Here is a 21,372-nt window from a genome sequence, read left to right on the forward strand (position 1 = left end):
AGCCTTAGTTGTAAAGAACAGCCTTAATTGTAAAGAACAAGATGGCTTAAATTTAAAAAGTCGCTAGGAGTCTGTTGCATTACAGTGTGAATGAACTTAACATTACTGACCTATACACTAAAAGTGGTTAAGACATATAATAACATACAAGAATAACATAAAGACACATCATAATAACATAAAATGCTAAATTTTATGTTGTTTTACAATTAAAAATAAAAAAATCACTAGGTATAACTGTTTTAAAGGAGAATGAGCTTTAGAATGGTAAATAATGAAAATTCAAATCGACTTCACATTTGAATGTATAGGTGTGGCTTAAACTAAATTTAAAAAAATATTCATTTGTGCTTCTTTTAGACAATCTTTATCGAATAATTTGACTACTTGTTGCCTCACACTGGCATTCATTTGAATAATATCAGGATGTTAATGATTGAGTAGTCCATTCTGGATTCCTCAATGTAATCATTATATGAATAAATAAGAAATACGAAATTGTCAGCTAATATAATTGAAAGAATCACAGTGTTTACATGCAAATATCATCTTTTCTTAAATGCTTTGATTTAGAAGGTAAATGGAACTACTCAGTTTTTTCAGCACCCTTTTTACTCTCAGTTCTCTGACATTTCAATTTTATTTTTAATCAGTACTACTAAATATTTAACAATGTACAGTGTAGAAAGTGTCAAATTAATAGCCTGCAAAGGACTTTAGTTAATATATTAGAAGTGATTTATCATACAACACATTGTGCTCTACAATTTTTACTGAAAATATCCCCCATTAAAGCCCACTGTACCCAGATTGAAAGATATGATTGGATCAGAATATACGGAATTTCAGTAGTAAAGATGCTTATTGTTAACTACTAGGTATATGCCTTGGTCAGTAGCACGTTGTCATGTGGCAAAGATGCCAATGACTAATGACCAAAACAAGAGATGGAGGGAAGCCAACCTAAAGAGATCCACTTTTACATAATTATTGTATTATTTTTCCTTACAAAATTTGTCAAGTTAAGCTTTCTCTCCTTTAAATAAGTGAAAGTGATGTTTCCATAGAACAACATTCAAACACCCTAATATGGAATTTGTAGCCATCAAGGCTCTATCATTTTGTCTTAGTGAAATCCTTTTGGTTTCCACAGGAAAAACAAGCAAGCTTTACTATATGATCTCATAATATTTTTACAGGAATGAAAATGATCTATCTGATTTCTGTATATATCTGTTCCCCCTGAGTTTTATATGCATTATTATTATTATTAATTATTGGCAGACCCAATATCTTATAATTTTATCATTTGAGAAATGTGATAATCATTTTATTAATTTCTTTGAAATATAGAATCTGCTATAATGTTTCTAACACTCATAATCTGGTTTGTTTTGAGTTTCCGCTACTTTTATTTTCTCTATTTATAATAATAATAACAACAATTATAACTTTTGTTTTATTTACTTTGCCTTAATCAATATTTCAAGAATAATGAAAATCCTGGCTAAGCACCTGAATACAGAAAGGTTCACCAGTGAAATGCATCAACTATGCTGATCTTGGGAAGTTAGTTTCTACTTTAAAGGATAAGGCGTATTCACCTACACTGATATAATATTTGATAATATAAGCCAATATTACACTGTATTAATATTCATAATTCTAACATAATTTATATTACCATGCTCATAAAATTATAGAACTTTATTCTATTCGTAATCTCTACTTATTTATTATGAAACCCACTTATATACGTTTCTATTAAAAAATAATAAGGATAACATGCATTCTGTTTCAGAATAAATATATTCAATATGTTAATAAAGGTTTAAGAGAAAATATATACACTAAACAGTACATTTTTTTCATTAAGACTTTATTTTTATATAGTTCAAAGCAAAATTGAGAGGAAGGTACAGAGATTTCCTGTATATCCTTTGCCACCATACATGCTTGGCCTCTCCCATTATCAAGATCTCCACCAGAGTGGTCCATTTGTTACATTTGATAAACCTACATTGACACATCATAATCACCCAAAGTCCTAGTTTGCATTATGGTTCACTCTTAGTATAGTACATTCTATGGGTTTGGACAAATATATAATGTGTATCTATCATTATGGTAGCATAGTATTTTCATTGCCCTAAAAATCCTCTGTGTTCCTCCTGTTCATCCCTCTTCCCTCAACCCGTAGCAATCATTGATTTTTTGTTTGAACTAACAGCTGTGCCAATCTTCCTCTACTTTGCATGTGGGACGCTGCCACAGCATGGCTTGATGAGTGGTGTGTAGTTCCGCTCCTGGGATCCAAACCTGTGAACCCCAGGCCGCTGAGGCAGAGCACACAAACTTAACCACTACACCACCTGGCTGGCCCTCACTGATATTTTTTACAGTCTCCACAGTTTTGCGTTTTCCAGAATGTGATATAGTTGGAATCATACAGTATGTAGCCTTGTCAGATTGGCTTATTTGACTTATTAATATACATTTAAAGTTCCTCCATATCTTCTCATGGCTCAATAGCTCATTTTTCTTTAGCACTGAGTCATATCCCATTGTCTGGATGTGCCACAGTTTATTTATCCATTCACCTACTAAAGGCCATCTTGGTTGCTTCCAGTTTGGGCCATTATGAATAAAGCTGCTATAAATATCCACATGCAGGATTTTGTGTAGACATAAGTTTTTAATTCCTTTGGGTAAATACCAAGGAGTGTGATTGCTGGACCATATGGTAAGAGTATGTTTAGTTCTGCAAGAAACCACCAAACTCCTTTCAAACTGACTATACCATTTTGCACTCCCACCAGCAATGAATGAGAGTTCCTGTTGCTCCACATCCTCTCCAGCATTTGGTGTTGTCAGTGTTCTGGATTTTGTCCATTCTAATTGGTGTGTAGAGGTATCTCATTGTTGTTTTAATTTTCATTTACCCGATGACTCATGATACAGAGCATCTTTCCATATGTTTATTTGCCATCTGCATATCTTCTTTGGTAAAATAGCTGATAAAGTCTTGGTCTATTTTTTAATGCAATTGTTTGTCTTCTTATTTTTGAGCTTTAAGAGTTCTTTATATATTTTGGATAACACTCCTTTATTAACTGTGTCTTTTGCAAATATTTTTTTCCCTTGTCTTCTCATTCTCTTGACATTGTCTTCCACAGGGCGATTTTTAATGTTAATGAAGAAGCTTATCAATTATTGCTTTCATGGATAGTGTCTTTGGTGTTGTATGCAAAAAGTCATTGCCATAACTGAAGTCATTAGGATTTCTCCTATGTTATCTTCTAACAGCTTTACAGTGTTGAGTTTTACATTTAGGCCTGTGATCCATTTTGTGTTAATTTTTGTGAAGGATGTAAGGTCTGTGTCTAGATTCCTTTTTTTTGAATGTGGATGTCTAGTCATTCCAGCACCATTTATTATGACGTTCTTTGCTCTATTTTATTGTCTTTGCTTTAACCAATACTTTTTACTTTTGAAAATGAGTAATTGTAGGATTTTAAGTAAAAGTTCAAATATTGCATTTACATTATCGCATGACATGAAAAATAAATTTTTAATAGTTCCTTTATGAATTTATTTGTTGCATAAAACTAATATTTTATTGTATAAACTTTGCTATAGGAGATGATATTTTCACTCAATAAATTGTAACTCAAACTATTTGCTTTTGGAATTGATTTAATGTTTAAAATAGTTTATCTTAAAAAATAAATAAATAAATAAAATTAAAAAAAAAAAGGGCCGGCCCCGTGGTTTTGTGGTTAAGTGCGTGCGCTCCACTGCTGGCGGCCTGGGTTCGGATCCCGGGCGCGGACAGACATACCACTTCTCCGGCCATGCTGAGGCCGCGTCCCACATACAGCAACTAGAAGGATGTGCAGCTATGCCATACAACTATCTACTGGGGCTTTGGGGGAAAAAATAAATAAATAAATAAAATTAAAATAGTTTATCTTTATATCTGTGGTCTACCTCATTACCACAATTTTGGAAATACCTGAATTATTTTTTTAATCCATAGATCTTTCATGAACTATTACATAATACAAGAATGTGCATTTACAGTGCAAAAATACAGTATAAGAATGGCACCAAACAATATAATTAAAAAATAAAGAAAAATACTTTACATATACTAATTCTGCAGTTATTATTAAAAAACACATTTGTAGTGATTGTCTTTCCAGCAATTATTTTTATATAAGCTTTGATATTATATATTTTAACAATGATAATTTCTTTGGTTATAATAGCTATTGATTTTAATTGAAAGCATCACTACATTAGTAGTAACTCAGTTTTAGCTGAAAAACCAATGATAATTATAACAAATTATAATAAAATAATAAAATATAATATCTGCATTAACTTTACATCATTGATTTTTTAAAATTAGTTTTCCAAATAAATTAAGAAGCAGTGACTCCAACCAAATTTAGGTATAAAAGTTAATTCTTATGTATATTATTATTTATAAGCAGATACTTCAGGGGATTTGAGAGGAAACTAAAATGGCAAATGATGAGAAAGCGAGTCCTAGATTTTAAGTTTTCAATGAAAAGTAAATGTAAATCTTTTTATTGGTGTCTATCAGTAGTAGGCGAAGGATCAGAAAAAAATTGTCACAGCCAAACCTGAGCAGACTGCTGAGAATGGAAACACTTAAATTTGGCACACTTCTCTTCCTTTGTTCATCTCATCCACAAATACCAAATATTCACAAGCATTTCCCTAGCCTTTCTGTGGTTTCCACAGCAGAGCCCCACTCTCCTCTACCTTTATTAAATGTTATAGTATATTGTCCCCAGCATCCTCTCCCTTAATCAAAAACAACTGTTCTATGCCCAAGATCCTTCTCAGCTAAATGTTACAAGAGAAGGTGTGACCACTTGATAAGAACATAATTTATTACTTTCCAAGAATATCTGCATTTTAGTAAAAAAATTTAACCTAAATGAGTGGATAACTAATGGTGAGACTGAAGACACAGAGGCAAAACCAGGGAGAAGAGTTATTTTCAGTACTTTGCAAATCATGTCTTACAAGTTATTATCTATTCCTCCCGTTTCCTACATTATTGTGGACAGTAAGAAAGTCAAGGAAAAAATTCTTTTTGGGTGAAATGCTCATTATACAGAGAAATGACAAACCATAATTGCTTCTGGAGAGTAAAAATAAGGTTGAGAGGAAGAGTAGATAAAGAAAACAGGATTGTTATTAATAAAATAACAAATTATTAAAAATTATATATTTGTTTTGCAATTGTGATGGTGTTTTTATTTGTTGCTTTGTGGGTGGAGTTGGGTTCAGAGGATGAAGAGGGGTCATAGAAATATGAAGAGGCTGGATTCTAGTGTGTCTCCACAATATTTACAGCAGAAAAACAAAGTTGTATGTAAAAGTTGTAGGGAAAGATATTCTGATGTCTTTATAAATTTGCCTACTATATTTAATTCTACTTGTTTGATTTTTTTCCTTGTAGATTTTGTGATACCAGAACATATTTGAGAGAATAGAGTTGTGTTTGAAGTCAGAAAGAATTTACAGAAAGGGAGAGGTGATACAATACTTTTCAGAATATAGTATAAACATGGCAAAACTCACCAAAAGAAAAGATTTTCCACAAGGAATTATTACCTAACTTTGGAATACATTAGGTATGCATTGTAAAGTGTATTGTTTTGCCTACAGGATATTTTGTTTAGAGTAGTAGGAAACTCAGAATAGCAGGAGAAAGAAAACACAGGGAGCAGAAGAGAAAATTATAATTGTTGACGGTTAGTCCAGAAAGTAGATGATTCATAAAAAATTAAGAGTTAACTATAATCACATTTGACATGGTTTAATATATAATCTTCTTACCAGGTGATAATCTCTCTCTACATAACAACTTTTTTTTTGGAGTAGGTCAGTTCTTTTCAATGGTAAGGATGAGAATGATGTTCCTTCCAACTCTGTGTCCCTTAATGAAAGGCAGAGGTGCTTCAGGAAGTGTGGTTTTCTGTGTAGTTTTTTTTTTTTTCAATGAAAAGAGAACCTTCTAACAAAGTACTCAACATAAATCAAAGGGGTAAAAAAACCAGAGTGCTGTAGATTAGGGTCCCAGCTGAATGCATTTTATGTTACACCAAAACACTCAAGTCTGAGGGTGAAATGTCTAGCAATTGCTTTGCTCAATTTAGAGAAACTCATGCCCATTGGGTTTGACGGTTGGATTAAATGCCACATACAACAAAAGAGTTTGCTCCTCTACAATGTTGAGAGGGGTCTCTCTGGAGCTCATTTCTTCTGCTTGAAGTAAATGAGATGTCCTTGTACAACAGATGTGCGCAGATCACCCCAAATGTGTCTGCTTCCTCAAAGGGCTTTTAGTGAGACTGGCTATCCCTTAGAAGTGATGAGAAAACACAGGGATAATTGTGCTATTTAATTCTCTACATTTTTTCATTTAACAAGCAACTCTAAAATTTTTACTTTGATTTTATTTTATGGTCCACATTTAAATAAAATTAAATTTATATGAGAAGGATGCTGATTGAATTGTTAATTATGATTGCCTCTACGGATGGAATTTTGCATTATTTAAAATTTGTATACCATTTTATGTTGCTTGGAATTTCTAGCTATTATTTCTATGATTAAAAAAGTAAATGGGCTAGCCTAGTGGTATAGTGGTTGGGTTTGCGGGTTCCGCTTTGGTGGCCCAGGTTTCACGGGTTCAGATCCCAGGCACGGACTATGCACCGCTTAGCAAGCCATGCGGTGGCAGATGTCCCACATATAAAGTAGAGGAAGATGGGCATGGATGTCGGCCTAGGGTTAATCTTACGCAGCAAAAAAAAAGAGGAGGATTGGAAACAGATGTTAGCTCAGGGCTAATCTTCCTAAGCAAAAAAAAAAAAAGAAAGAAAATTAAAAATTAAATAAAGCTATTTCATTATGGGAAAACAATCCAGTGCATCCTTTGAGGCCTACTTTATATGTACATTCTCCAGGAAACTTTCTTTGATTGACTCTCCATTCTACCCTCAGACAGGAATGGGAGCCCCGCCTCCTCTATAGCTCTTGCCATCTCACTATCTTTGTCATCCTCTTAAACTTCTGGTCTTTCTTTCTTTTTTTTTCTTTTGTTGGTCAGTAATTACTGAGCTAAACCAACTTTAAATGAATCATGCTTTTTCTTCTTATGCTGAGTACATAGATCAATAAATGAAGAGTAAGAAGCTTTGCAAACATAGCATTTTAATAGCAGAAAAATTAGCAGTTGCAATTAAAATAGACACTTTCTGGTTGAATTTTATATGATTGACTCATGAATTTCCCCTTTGTTCCCTCTATATAATAATTGATTCTACTATACACTGGTAATTTTGATATAAAATAATTGAAAATGCATTGGATTTAAAAGCAGGTTGCTTATTCTTTCCAAATCATTTGCACATGTATTATTTGTGGTAAACCTCAAAGGTAAACACTTATGAATTCAGCTATTATGAATGAAAAAAAATTAACCTTGAAATATAGGATGTTACGCTCACAAAGGTATGGTACGCATCTTCAATTTAGGTGATTATACACAAACTCGATCAACTCATTAGTTCTTAAATTCTGTATTAGGATCAATTCCCTAAAACTTATATCTTAATATCATTATTATTTGTAAAAATTGTGTGTTCTGCCTACATTGATTATTATTAAGGAATTCCAGGGCTAGCAGGCCTTTTTAATTTGTCATCACAATTTACAATTTTAAGAGTCACAGTGGCCCTTCTGTCTAATTTCTAAATTTCTATTTGCAATGGAATATAATTACATTCAAAATTTTGACTTTTAAATAAGCTTTTTCCATATATTCAATACTATTTATAATTAAAAGCACAGGTTATTCTTTTTATCTTAATTTAAGTCTATGACTGAAACAGACGATGTTTTTTATATGCTTAGAGATGTGGAATTAAAGTTATCACATTTCCCTACCATGTCTATATTGGACATAGTCTATGCTGCTATTTATCAGTATTTGCATAGTTTGGCATCTTGGCTCTTACAAGACAGCAACTGTGATAAAATTTTACTAGTCACTTAATTCTTCTTCTTCTTATTATTATTAATTTTTCCCCTGGGGACTGTATAAAATAGCATTAATTAATAAAGGCATGTGTGAAGAGGAGGCATTAGTAGCTGAATAAGAAGGCAGAGTTTTTAAAAGTCTTTGGGGGAAAAATATGTATTGCAAACTATTAGAATTTTGCTTGTTTCCAATTATGCTTCTTTTCACTTTTTAAGAAAAATATTATAGCTATTATGACACATAATGTTTTAAAAAGGTACAACTTTTCTTAAAATTTTTATTTTATTCTAGAGTCATGGATTCATAGCCATACGACATTTGACAAAATGAAAGAAATCAAGAATATTATATAAAACAGGAGCTGTGTAAATATTTACACAGAAATAAATAACAGTAAACAAGTTGCCAAAAAAGTAGTGGTTAATAAGTACGAGAAAAATGAGAGAAACAATCAGATATTAATCTAAAAATGTATCTAAATAAAGACCAAATATGTGGTTACTATTTTGTTAATCCATAAATTCATTTTTCCATGTGCTCAAATTAACTGAGTAGTTAATATACAGAGAACATTAGATTTGGTACAACATAAGTTAGCAATAAAGACACCAAAAGAAATAACTGCAGGCTTGCTGTCTATGAACAATATATCCATATGGAAAACTAAAATGTGGTGGTATATTTACAACATATTCGCTTAAAATATTCTAAATAAGGAAATGATTTTTGTTATTCATTCAAGTGAATAGTGAGCTCCTACTATGCACAAAACTAGGTGCTAAAAAAACTAAAGGATGACCTGCCCCCATCACAGCCAACACATAGACGATATTAAGTAAACTATTAAATATATATATATTTATATAAATATATATATACATTTATATATAATAATTATATATTATATATAATAATTATATATTAATTATATATTATATATAATATATAATTATTATATATAATAATTATATATTATATATAATAATTATATATTATATATTATATATAATAATTATATATTAATTATATATTATATATAATAATTATATATTAATTATATATTATATATAATAATTATATATTGTATAGTATAATATATTTATATATTAATATATTATATTTAGTAATATAATATTAATAATATATAATATATTTATATAATATATATAATATATATACACACACACGCACACATGCAAGAAAGGTTCATATGAGAGCTTTTTCAAAGAAGTGTGGTGTGTAATTTTGCCTTGTACGAAATTGTTCAATACAAACTTCACAAAGTATGTGGACTTGTTCATGAATCAGTGTATCAGGGGCAGGAATCATGGGACAGGAATGAGAGAAGAACATAAAGAATGAGAGCATGAAATTGTGTGGTGTATGAGGCTAAACATGTTTAATGAAATAATTCATGTATTTCAGAAATAACAAAGAATCTGTTGTACATAGTTTGATTTGGACCCAATTCAAACACTGCATATGTGAAGTTAAATAGAATCATCTAAAGAGCTGGACCGAGAACAATTAGGAAAGAGCCAGGTTTCATTAAAAAAATCAGACTTTGTTTTCACCCAGAATTAGTTAAATGAACAATTATGCAGAAGTGCTTTTTGGATGTCCATCTGTTAGACTTGTAAAACTTTTTGCTGTTAGAGGTTTGTAAGTTGGTAAATATGAACACAATAGGAAGAATTAGAGTATAATTTTTTCAAATTTTACTGTATTTCACATAACTCGAATCATCCTTTATAAAGGAGAACAGCATTTTGATTAAAATATTTAGAAAACTAATGACTTGATTATGGGAAGTTATTTGATTTATTTCATTAAATACCATTATGTATATGATATAAAAATAGATCATATTTTCTACATGGCAAATCCTCAAATGCAATCTGTCTTGCATTCTTAGTAATACCACAGAGCATGAATAACATAAATAATACATACCAGAAAATTGATAGCAGATACTATGACTTGCCTGTTTCCAAACGCTAGAAAGTAGGAAAAGAAGATGTTATGCAAACACTCATATTTTAGATTGTCACAGTAGAAATAATTTGTGCAAGGTTTATTGGATATCACTAGCCTCTAATCAAAAGTTCTATGTGGTATGTAATTGATCTTTTTGGGAAGATACTTTTGCGATCTAAAGAAATGAAAATATTTTTGCTTTCCCTATATACTTTTCTTTTAGTAACCTAATGATATTCAGAATACAAATGAAATCCATTTTTAGTTTGTATTATTAAACTCTTTGAAAGCAGATTTAATCTATTTTGTTTTTCACTTTAAAAGCACATTAATATGATGTAGCATATAATGGTACCCAATAATATCTTGTTTTTTAATATTTAAGAATAAAAAGAAAAATACTAATAATTTTTATTTCTGCATTGATGTTTTGTAACAGGTAATATTTTAAGTGTTTTATATTTTTTCATCATAAAAAAAAACATGAGGCAAGTATTATTGTTCTCATCTTAAAATAAAGAAAAATATAGGTTATATAATTTCCCAAATCTTATCAAGAGTAATAGACAAGGTAGAATTAAAAACAGTGTCCCAAAGTCATCTTGTTCCTGTTGGAGAAGCTGGAATATACAAAAGTATTCAAAAATAGAATTATCTGGTAAGCTCATCATCAGTATGAATAGTTCCATTCTTTTATTCTAGTTATATGTGTATGTACATGTAAACTGTATTTATTTATATAAACACATCTACAAATAAAAATTAATATAATGTCTCAGTTTGAATATTGCATTTTTATTTAAGAATATATTTAAAGACTTTTCCAATATTGTTAAGCATTCACTGTTAAAACTATAATAGAATCTGCATCATAATGTATGATGTGGTTGGTACTTGAAACGTTAAATATTATCCAGTTGCTGCAATTAGGATCACTTTAATTTTATGTATGATAAATAATACTGCCTCAAACATCTTTAAATCTTTTACTGAAGTTCTATTTCTATGGGCTAGAAATTTAAAAGTATAATTTAGTTAACAGTTACATAAGTATTTATGCTTATATATATGTATAAAGTACATGTATAAAACACGTGCTTGTATTGGAAGTTTTTCTTTTATAAAGTGCATTTATCTAATTGTAAAATAAAATACATTAATGGAGAAAATTTGATATATATATGAAAGTATAAAGGGAAAATAAAATGCCTTAAAAATCCCATCATCCATGGAAAACCAGTTAAAATTCAGATTTTGCCTTTGGAAATATACATTATTTGCTATATACTTTTTATAATATTTGATAGAACAATTTTATAATCATCTTTTCCCTTAACACTATGTTATACACATTTTGCCATATAATTAAACATTCTTCTCTAGCTAAATCATAATAATTAGGTGGTATTTATCCCTATCAACCATAATTTTTTTATTGGTGCCTACATCTGGACAAAACTTTACTCATTCAATGATAGTTATTAGGAATTTACATGACAGCACTACACGGTGTTCTTTTGATTAATTAATTACGAACAAAGCCAAATGCAACCCTTTATCTTAATAGAATTTACTTTCTGACAATGAAACAAATACTAATCACATGTTAACATATGGAAGTTTGCAACTTTGATAAGTGGTACTAAGAAGGATCTATGTAGTATTTAATGTAAGAGCGAAAAAGGATTTGTTGTAATCAGGAAGATCAGGGAGGGCTCTCTGAGTACATGATTGAGTTTTGATCTAAAAAATGAATAAATATTAACACAGAGAACAGAGAGGTTCAGAGCTTTTCTTGCAGCGGGATGGTGAAGATATGCCTTGTTTTCATTTTTTTAATGAGAATAAATAATGATGGGATAAAATAGGTACTGGGCCAAAGAGTACACTTTTGAAATATTTTTAATATTTATTTCTAAAAATCAAAGTTACAGATAATATAATTAAAAAAAAACTTTCTAGAAAAATATTAGCCATCATTAAAACTTGCTATAATATTTTTATAATTTGTATAATATTTCACATTTTGATGTGCTAAAAGAATAGGTCACTTTTCCTTGACTATTTTTGATACTAAACATTATGTATTAAGTTTTCTGAACATACTTACCCTGGTTTGTGGTTAATGGAATATTCCTGCCATAGGGAAGTTTTCAATTATGATAGAGTGTTTTGTTTATTTACTGTTAAGTGTTGGTCACTTAAATGACCTCCTTAATGGTATAAGTGTTGGAAATATACACCAATGTATTATTTTTCATTTGTGTAAATGTACATATGGTATTAATTTTGTGCATTCAAATCTGTTTCAAAGAGGATTATGAAAAAGATGAAACTGTTAGCATGGAGAATACAGAAAGAGGTGAAAAAAAAACAGTTGATGCAAAGGACAAAGAACAACAGTGTAAACTATGACAATATAAAAAGAACAGAAAAATAATAATCAGAGCTACAATGTAAGAAAAAATATCCTGAATTAAAGACTTGAGTATGTAAGTTGAAGGACCACATATAAAGTGACAGCACAGAAAAATGTGATGGAAAAATCAAACATACATAAAATCCAACCACTGTTAGTTTCCTTTTTCTAATTTTGAGGGTAAAATGAAGGAAAATTATGTTGTAAGCATGCAGATTTTAAAGAAAATTTTCAAAGGAAACAATGGAAAAAGTGGCTCAATTGTCTATTCTGCAACTCTAAGCACGTGAATTTAATACAGCACACTATTGGAGTAAAACATTTTAAAACAAAGGAATTTCTAAACTGTTTAATTAGTATGTTTGTTTCATTTTCCTTAAATATGATTATCTAATGAGATTATCACTATCTCACTGAAAACAGTTTTAATATGGACTGTTTCCTCTTTTGTCACTTTATCATGGTCTTCTGTAATATTATTTTTACTCTTAGATTCAATACTTATTTAGGAATGTGTTTTTAAGTATCTAGTTTAAAAGTTTTAGATTAAAAATAATTTTTTTGTATTTAACTATGCTTAAAGTTTATTTCATCACATCTAAAGATAATGTAGTTTGTACTATTTCTACTTCGGAGGGATAGCATTGAATATTTATGATCTAATATATGATCCATTTTTAAAAATAAAAACATTAAATCTATGAATTTTAATCAAAGAGTTATAAAGGGGAAGGAACAATTTTTAAAAATCTTAGGAAGAGATAAAAAATGCAAGCGAAGATCTTTTGGTAGCATAGCTACCAAAAAGAAAAGTGAAATTCTTAGAAAAAATAAAACCTAAGAAATGTCATAAGCATATGACATTAGATCTGTTGAATCCTATTATTTGCCTATAATATGGGATAATTGTCCTAGGCCCACATTACTATTGCTGTGTACTGAAAGGTGTCCCACAAAATTTATACGTTGAAGACCTAACCATCAACATGATGGTATTGGGAGATGGGGCCTTTAGGAAGTAATTAGGTTTAGATGAGGTCATGAGAATAGGGATCTCATGATGGGATTAGTGCCTTTATAAGGAGAGACACCAAAGATCTTGCTTCCTCTCTCTCTCCACCATGTGAGGACACAGTGAGGAGGCAGCCATGTGCAAGTCAGGAGGCGAGTCCTCACGAGGGAACAGAATCTGCCAGCATCTTGATCTTGGACTTCCCTACCTCCACAACTGTGAGAAATAAATTCCTCTTGTTTAAGCCACCCATTCTGTGGTATTTTGTTATAGCACCCAAAGCTGACTCAGACAGCTATCAATTTAAGAAATAGAAGTTTCTCCTGCTTAGATCAAAATGCAAGACCAAGTTGATGTGCTCTTTTTTTTTTTTTTTTTGGCTCCATGATAATGTCTATCCAGAATTTATTTGTTTGGCCAACTGGGAGATGGCTAGCCTTTTGCTCAGATTACTGCTTTCTGTGTCCAAACTGCAGATTCTGTTCGGTATTTGTTGGTTGTGAGTGAATTGAATAACGGGTGTGCAGTTACCAATCACCATCAGATGTCACTGATCACGACGTACACCTGTTATTTATAGAGTGCTATGTGGACAGAACAGCTAGCTGCAAAATTTGTACTTTATGCAATTGCAATTAACGTATGTGGTTACTGAGATTTGAAGCTTTGTTTTGGGGCTGGTACTATTGAACTAAACCGTGAAAATTGAGATCCATGCATATCAGACCATGTAAAGGGCAGACTGCCTATACAAGATATTTACTTTCCACTTGGTATCAGCTTTGAAATGCTATATATATTTTCACAGAAATTGAGTCGTACTTATATCTTATGCATTTAAAAGTCTTGAGCACAGTGAAATTAATTTTTAAGGCCTCATTTTCCTAATCTATAGTGGAGAATATTGACACCTACATAATGATGTTTATAATTATAAAAGAAATAGCAATTTTACAGTTCTTGACAAATATTGTTTTCAATAAATGTTTTGCATATATTAACACAATCAACCTTTATTATTTTGTATCAGATATGTGAATGTAGCATTTTTCAGAGGCTCTTCTTCTTAAACATACCATGGAGCAAAAATATCTATTCATTTGTTTATGTTCTGAAGTTAAAAAGTACATCTTCTGATAAAATATTTAAAAAATCAGTTAGAGTTATATGAGATAAAAACTTTTTTTCCTTCAATATTCTTAATTAATTCTTAGTATTTAGAAGAGTTAAAGCTTCGAACATTGCAGTTAGTTACTCTTAACCTAGCGTGCTTAACTAGATTCGCTGATCTTAGCAAAGACCTTGAACAACGTAATTCTCTGTATTGGTACTTCAGGTGAAAAACATTGTCAGTTTAAATTATTTTATAAAATCTAAAATAAAGCTTGAATATATCATTCATTTCCATTTATTTCAAACTTTATAAACACCAGAAATAGACCACAGAAAAGAATTGTCAATTAAATGTGAAGCCTCAACCTTTGCAGCCCTAGGGCTCTGCTGTGAGTGCCTTGTGGGCTGCAGCAAAAGCTGGAGAGAACAGTCCACAATGAATACAAGAAATGGAATTCTTTAATCAGGACAGGTGCTTTTTCCCCAAGATTAGGAAGTGAGGATTTAGGTTTGGTCCCGTGAGCTTTCCGCCAAATTGCTTCATTTGAGTCACTGGCCAAGGGCATTTAATAAAGTTATAAATAAGAAACAGTATGTCACAGAAAAAAAATGCCTCTATTTTTTCTCATGGAATCATATTTAAAAGAACAATTATTTATTGTTTATTTTTAAAATATCTGGTAGCTGATTGTATGTGATTATGTGATGATATAGAATTTTTCTTTTTGTTTCACTGTTTCATTTTACTATCTGTCATTTTGAAGGTTTACAAACAACTCATAGTTTTGCTGGGGCTCTTATAGAGAGAAAATAAGTCAAAATATGTCACTCAGATCTGGTTTTTTAAGCCTACAAAAAATGTAATGGAATATTATATGGAAACAATTTAAAATGGACATTTTTTCATTACTTGCTTATTCCTTTAAGTGTGCCATGTTGTTCATCATTTCTATGTAGTTTAGAAAGAGTTTTGTTGTTGGCAAATTAGTATGGAGTTAGTTAAGAAGAAATCTTACATACATGGTGGTGTATACCGTGGGTGATTAATATAGTAGGCCATCCAAGAAGTGAATCCCCAATAAAAGGCACAGCCCTACAAATAACACAAAATAAAAGTTAAGTAATATATATAATATATATCACATCATTTTAAACCACCCCATAGATTTATATGCCACACTGCAGTAGTTTTGTATAAAAAATGATATAAATTTTGTAAACTGGCTAAATGGAATGCTTCTTCACCCAGTAAAGTAGCATTTACTGGGTGAAGTTTTTGATATCACTAAAGAAATGCATTCCTTTACTCGACCCTCACTAATTTAATGGGTATTCAAGATATATAGCAAATGTAACACTGTTTTAGAAAGACTTTTCAAGAATGGTTTTTGAAAATCAGGTAAAAATATGAATGAATTAACAAATAATAAATTTTCTATTGCATTAAATGTACTAATAATCATTTTCCAACAGTAAATGAATAAGATGATGAATTATTTGCTCATCAGTAGTAATGTGTCTTAATTGATTAGAAAGAGCAATGGCCTGGTTTTAGAAGTCCTACTCTATAACGCTGATCTTGTACTGATCTGAAAAATTTTAATACCTTCCGTCAAAAGAGAAGCTAGCAAAATGATTTCTGAGTTTTCTCAGAGTTCTAGAGTTTACTGTTTCATTACAATGGCGATAGAATGGCTGCCTTGTTGAAATTTTTAGAAAACAAATATTTGCCAAAAAATCAGGAAAATTTTAGTAAGAAGATAGTTCCTATTGAAAATAAATTTTAAATTGAAAAGTAAATTTAAATAAATTTTAATTGGAATTGCAAAATTGAATTGCAGCATATTACCTAACATACATTTCCACTTCCATGTTTCAGAAAATTCCTCATTTTCTTAGTAGTTATTTGATGGCGAATAACTATTGCATTCACCATTTTTATGAAGAGCAAAGACACTGTCATCACACTGTCAATTGTCATAAATGTGGGGTATAGTATCATCTTTTTAATCACACAGATATTTATTTATAGGAGGGTTCATATATGAGATTCCTTCTCTTCAATTGGCACTTAAAGAATCTGAATTCTAAGTATTTTCATGCTAAGCATTTTCAAAATTAAAAGGTGCCTGAGCGTATCTAGCTTGTAACATTAAGAGCTTAGAAAATTTTTCTATGTAGAGTTATAGGTTGAGGGCAGCTCCAGTGAAATAGGTCACCCAGGAAATGGCATTTCAGGAACAGAATGTTTAAGACAGACTGATACAGTTGAACAGAAAAATCTAGGCTTGAGAGAAATAAACATAATTGAATTATTTTACAGATGATCCAATAAACAAAATTTCTCAGTAATAATTAAAATACAAAACATATCAATCCCCACCTTTATCAAATTTTTCAAAGGTGTATGTCCTGCAGAAACTTTGTGTACAAAGAAGGTTTCCAAAAGATATCGGATGTAGTGTATGCAGTGACAGAAGCAGGCCAAGCTAGAAGAAAATAAAATATGAACACATTACACTCCCTCCTAAAAACCTGGCTTGCCTTATGCATAAGATGTTTTATTTAATTTCTTTTTAGTTTACTGCAAGATTCTATTTATTAAGAAATATTGTTTTCAGTAAACAAAACACAAGTGTTTGTTTTAATATTTTTATTCTAGAAATTTTCTAAATTTATTTAATAACAAAAGTACTGTTACAACAGTCTCTGTAAATTTACTTCTGATGACACTAGAAATATTTCATAAATTATATGCTCACACCTGCTTCAAGAATATATATAAATATAATAATTGCAAATGTGCTCATATCAAAATGTCTCCAGATTGAAGCAGACAATTTAAAAATATCCAAAACCTACTTAGAATGCATTTGACATTTTATAATATTCAGAATAACTTTTTCATTGTCTACTTGTCCTTTAGCAAGTACCATAGACTGAAAAAGTTTGAATTTCATTTTCTATGGAATCAATACAGCTTTTGTTTTGTTTAGTCTTATGTTTGATTTTTGCCTACCTAGCATATTGCAATATTTTGTTTGTCTCTTTGTGTGTTTGTTTTTGTTGCTATTGTTCTAAGTTACCACCTCTTCTTGTCATTTATACAACTACTATCTCAAGCTCAATGTCAAATGTGATTTACAGAAGTATGTTTTCCTTTTATACTCAAGAAAAAATATTTTCCATTAAGATCTGTACCTATTTTGTTACAAATAAAAATGTAAAATTTCAAAAACTTTGGCTACTATTCAAGAAAATCAATATGAATCAAAGATTGCATAATTAAACCAATGAAGATTGAGCATAAAAATCAGCATGCGATTTACTCTACGTAAAATAAAACATTGAGTTTCCACTGGGAGTTTGTTTTAATAAAAGTGAATTAATGATTTCTGGTTTTAATAATAGTGACTTTAGGGAAGACAAACAAATAATCAAGCAAACACAAGGCAACCTGGCTAAATCATCAGGGAATTTAACATTATTCATTAATTCATAAATAAGTAATTGTGCACCTATTATGAGAGAGACATGTTCTGTTTGATGTATATATCTGTGAACAATAGACAATTTCTGAAAGATGTGAAAAAACAGAGTGTGGATATCTGGGGACAGAGCTTTCTAGACAATAAGACAAGCAAAAGTAAAGATCCTGATATAGGAGGTTGCCTTGGGGGTCAAAGAGCTGGTGATTGGTGTCTCTCCTAACTTGTTAGTTCTTTTGTAGAAGTGTTTATATAAATATCTGATTAATGAAATTTTCCATTTTGTAAGAAATCAGAAAAATTAGGTTATGTCCAGCAATGCAGCAGAGCCCTAAATGAGAAATTTTGGTTCAAGCTATGATACTTCCAAATTAGTTCACTTATTTATTTTATACCATACATAAGAGGGCATAGAGACCAGCATAGCATTTACTGCTATGCCTTAATATTTGGATATATGCCACTTTGCCCATTTTTGTTGTCACTTACCAAGTTTTATTTCATTTCAAAATATTCCTATTATATTTAATTTTGATTGACTTCTCTTCAAATACCAACTCTTGCTCTATCCTGTGCTAAACTGACTGAACATCCATAAACAAGCTTGTGCCCAATTCTTTTTCTAATCATGATATTTGAAAATATCTTTTTTCAAGTAAGTTTCAAGGTATGAGGGCTGTGGAAGAAGACACAGTCTCAACGTTACAGAACTGCAAGGGAGGCTGTGTATCAGGATTCTGTTGAGGAGGAAATTGAAGGCAATGTTCAGATGACAGGTTGGAGATTTAAGCGATTTTGCTAATTGCACAGGACACAGTTGAAGGATTCCAGGAGTTGGAGAGGACTCAGCGAAGGCAATATTGGAGGACTGTAGAGTTTATTAAGATGGAGTGTGTGAAATGAGGGATGACCTGAAAGTGTGGGGGTAATGAGGTTGGTGATCTAAATAGAGATATAGTGCCCAAATATCTAAATTAGTCTCTTCATTTAAGGCAGATAGTCAAACTGTGAATGTTGAGTGCAGGAAAGGTTTCTCTGGCTACTTTTCCATCCCTCATGATGCAGTTAGAAGCCCCAAGGAGATGTGGCCTTAGCCACAGTGCAGCTGGTTCACTGGATCCCTCTGGTGGGAGAGCCTGGGATACTTTTGAGTTATGTATGCTCTATCTTAAATACTGTTGATTGAATGAAGAACATCTGCATTACACCAAGCTGTGGACTGCCTTTTCGCTACTTGATGGGCATAGAGATCCTGCAGGAGATTCGGCCTTAGTCCTAGTGTGCAGAGGTTTCTAAGAGATTGAAAGAATTTCCTGGCAGGTCAGTCACATATAGATCTGAACCTCGCAGAAAAATACTTTCGACTCTGTGATGTGATTCAAAGCAGTTTTGGGCAATTAACATTGTAGTATGTGGCAAATGGATATGACATTTGAAAGTTGATCTTCTTAACTTGAACAATAACACCATCCATCCTGAAATTGAGTTGCCTTAGAAGCCTTGTGATTATTTTATAGATCTCTACTATGACACTTAAATTTCATAAGTCATTTGTGTGTATCTGCTCTGAAATGATTTCATATGAACTTAACATATTTGCTATTTTGGAATAATGTGGCACAAATACCTTTATCAGTGAGATGTTATAAAACATGTTTGAGTTTAAGAATAGTAACCATCTGTCAGTCAATTCCTTTGAGAATGTCACTAGGAAAAAAAGTGTTCTTTTTTCATGCTGTGCTATATATCTGGTACATGTTTTATGTTTGTTCTAAAAAATGAGTGCACTTACTTCCCTTATAAACTCTCCACCACCGACTCGTTCTAAATAAAATGGGCATTCCCTTCTCTTAAGAAAAAGGACGGATGTTAATGTTCCAAAAGACCCTGAACAACTTGCCCTATGCTGACCTGACCATCGTCCCCGAGAGCCAATCTCTGCTTCCTCTCTGTGCCTCTGCTCCACTAACTTTCTTTCTGCCCCTACAGAGCACCAAACTGCTTTGTACCAGAAACAATTTCCATATGAAGATTCCTCAAATTTACTAGTTAAGATCTGACTCATCTCTATAGAAAACAAAGAAAAAAGTTCAAATGCAACTTTAATCTTAGAGAAGCCATCTTGCAACTCCTATCCAGGTCAGGTTCCTTTCTTTTATACTCTAAAAGTGCCCAATGTCTAATAAATGTGCAATTGGTTCATCTATTAATTCATTCAAAACTTTTTTATTGAGTATGTCCTGTAAATCAGGTAATGTGTTACACAGTGAAGATGGACTGAACATCAAAGTACATCCATTATAGAACTTGAACTCTACAGAGGGAAAGACACAAACAAATGATTATGTGAATATATAATTTTAAAATAATAAGTTGTGTAAGGGAAAAATATTTTAGTACCATATTTATCATGGAAGGAATAAGAATGACTACCTCAGTAAGAAATATTGAGCTTCTAAGAGAAAGGTGACGAAGATGGAGGAAGAGAGATGGCATGTGTAAATGCCCCATGTGAAAGGGAACGTGTAGGCATCAGGGCAAGAAAGGAGGCCAGTGTGCTGGAGTACAGACATTAAGGAGAAGGGAAAGATTAATTTGAGATGAGAAAACCAGGAGTCAAATCATTCTCTATCTTCTAGTATCCATATGACCTAAATTTTGCTTCTTAATTCACTTAGAGTTTAGTCATATAATCAGGTTCTTTTTTAAAAAACAAAGTGCTAACCCTACATCTCAACGTAGCATCTTGAATAATTATTTTCTTTCTCCTTAATTTGTTATGCCGAGAGAGAGAGAGAGAGACAGAGAGAGACAGAGAGAGAGAGAGACATTATTTCCACAATATGCTACATACCATAGTTATATATTCTGCTGCGATAACTGTCCTGGTATTTTTTTTTTCCTGTCTTCAAAGGAAAATTTAATTTTGGATTTTGACTTACCAAAGATAACTTGTAAAAACTTTTTTATTAGTTAGGTCATTATGTCTTTCCCTTGCAATGTTACTCATGTTTTTAAAGAAGTGTTTGTATTTTGAGCCCTGTATATGGTGCTCAACTTGATAATTTTAAGATTCTTTTGATATTTTTAAATTTCCAGATTTCTCTTATTAATTAGGATCATTATTAAATTACCTCTACTCTAAAGTATATTTAACAGTTATTGTTTATAAATTTACAAGTTGGCATGTGTACGTTGTTTATGGTAACCTAAAATATATTTCCCTAAAATTGAATCCACTTTAATTAGGTTTATAAGCAAGCTTTATTAAGAT

General features: G+C 31.2%; 1 protein-coding gene across 1 annotated transcript in view; it reads right to left on the bottom strand.

Annotated features, from left to right (window-relative positions):
* Window positions 1-21,372, bottom strand: part of TECRL (trans-2,3-enoyl-CoA reductase like) — a 111,293-nt gene that overhangs the window by 14,500 nt on the left and 75,421 nt on the right. Inside the window, exons 6-8 of the mRNA XM_004419101.3 lie at window positions 16,994-17,099; window positions 15,631-15,703; window positions 10,043-10,086 (exon numbers count right to left, since the gene is read on the bottom strand). Of these exons, the coding sequence (XP_004419158.1) occupies window positions 10,043-10,086; window positions 15,631-15,703; window positions 16,994-17,099 (223 nt within the window). The remainder of the gene's footprint in view (window positions 1-10,042; window positions 10,087-15,630; window positions 15,704-16,993; window positions 17,100-21,372) is intronic.

This window comes from Ceratotherium simum, chromosome 8 (assembly GCF_057802395.1).
Source record: "Ceratotherium simum simum isolate JZ-2026a chromosome 8, ASM5780239v1, whole genome shotgun sequence".
Lineage (NCBI taxonomy): Eukaryota > Metazoa > Chordata > Mammalia > Perissodactyla > Rhinocerotidae > Ceratotherium > Ceratotherium simum.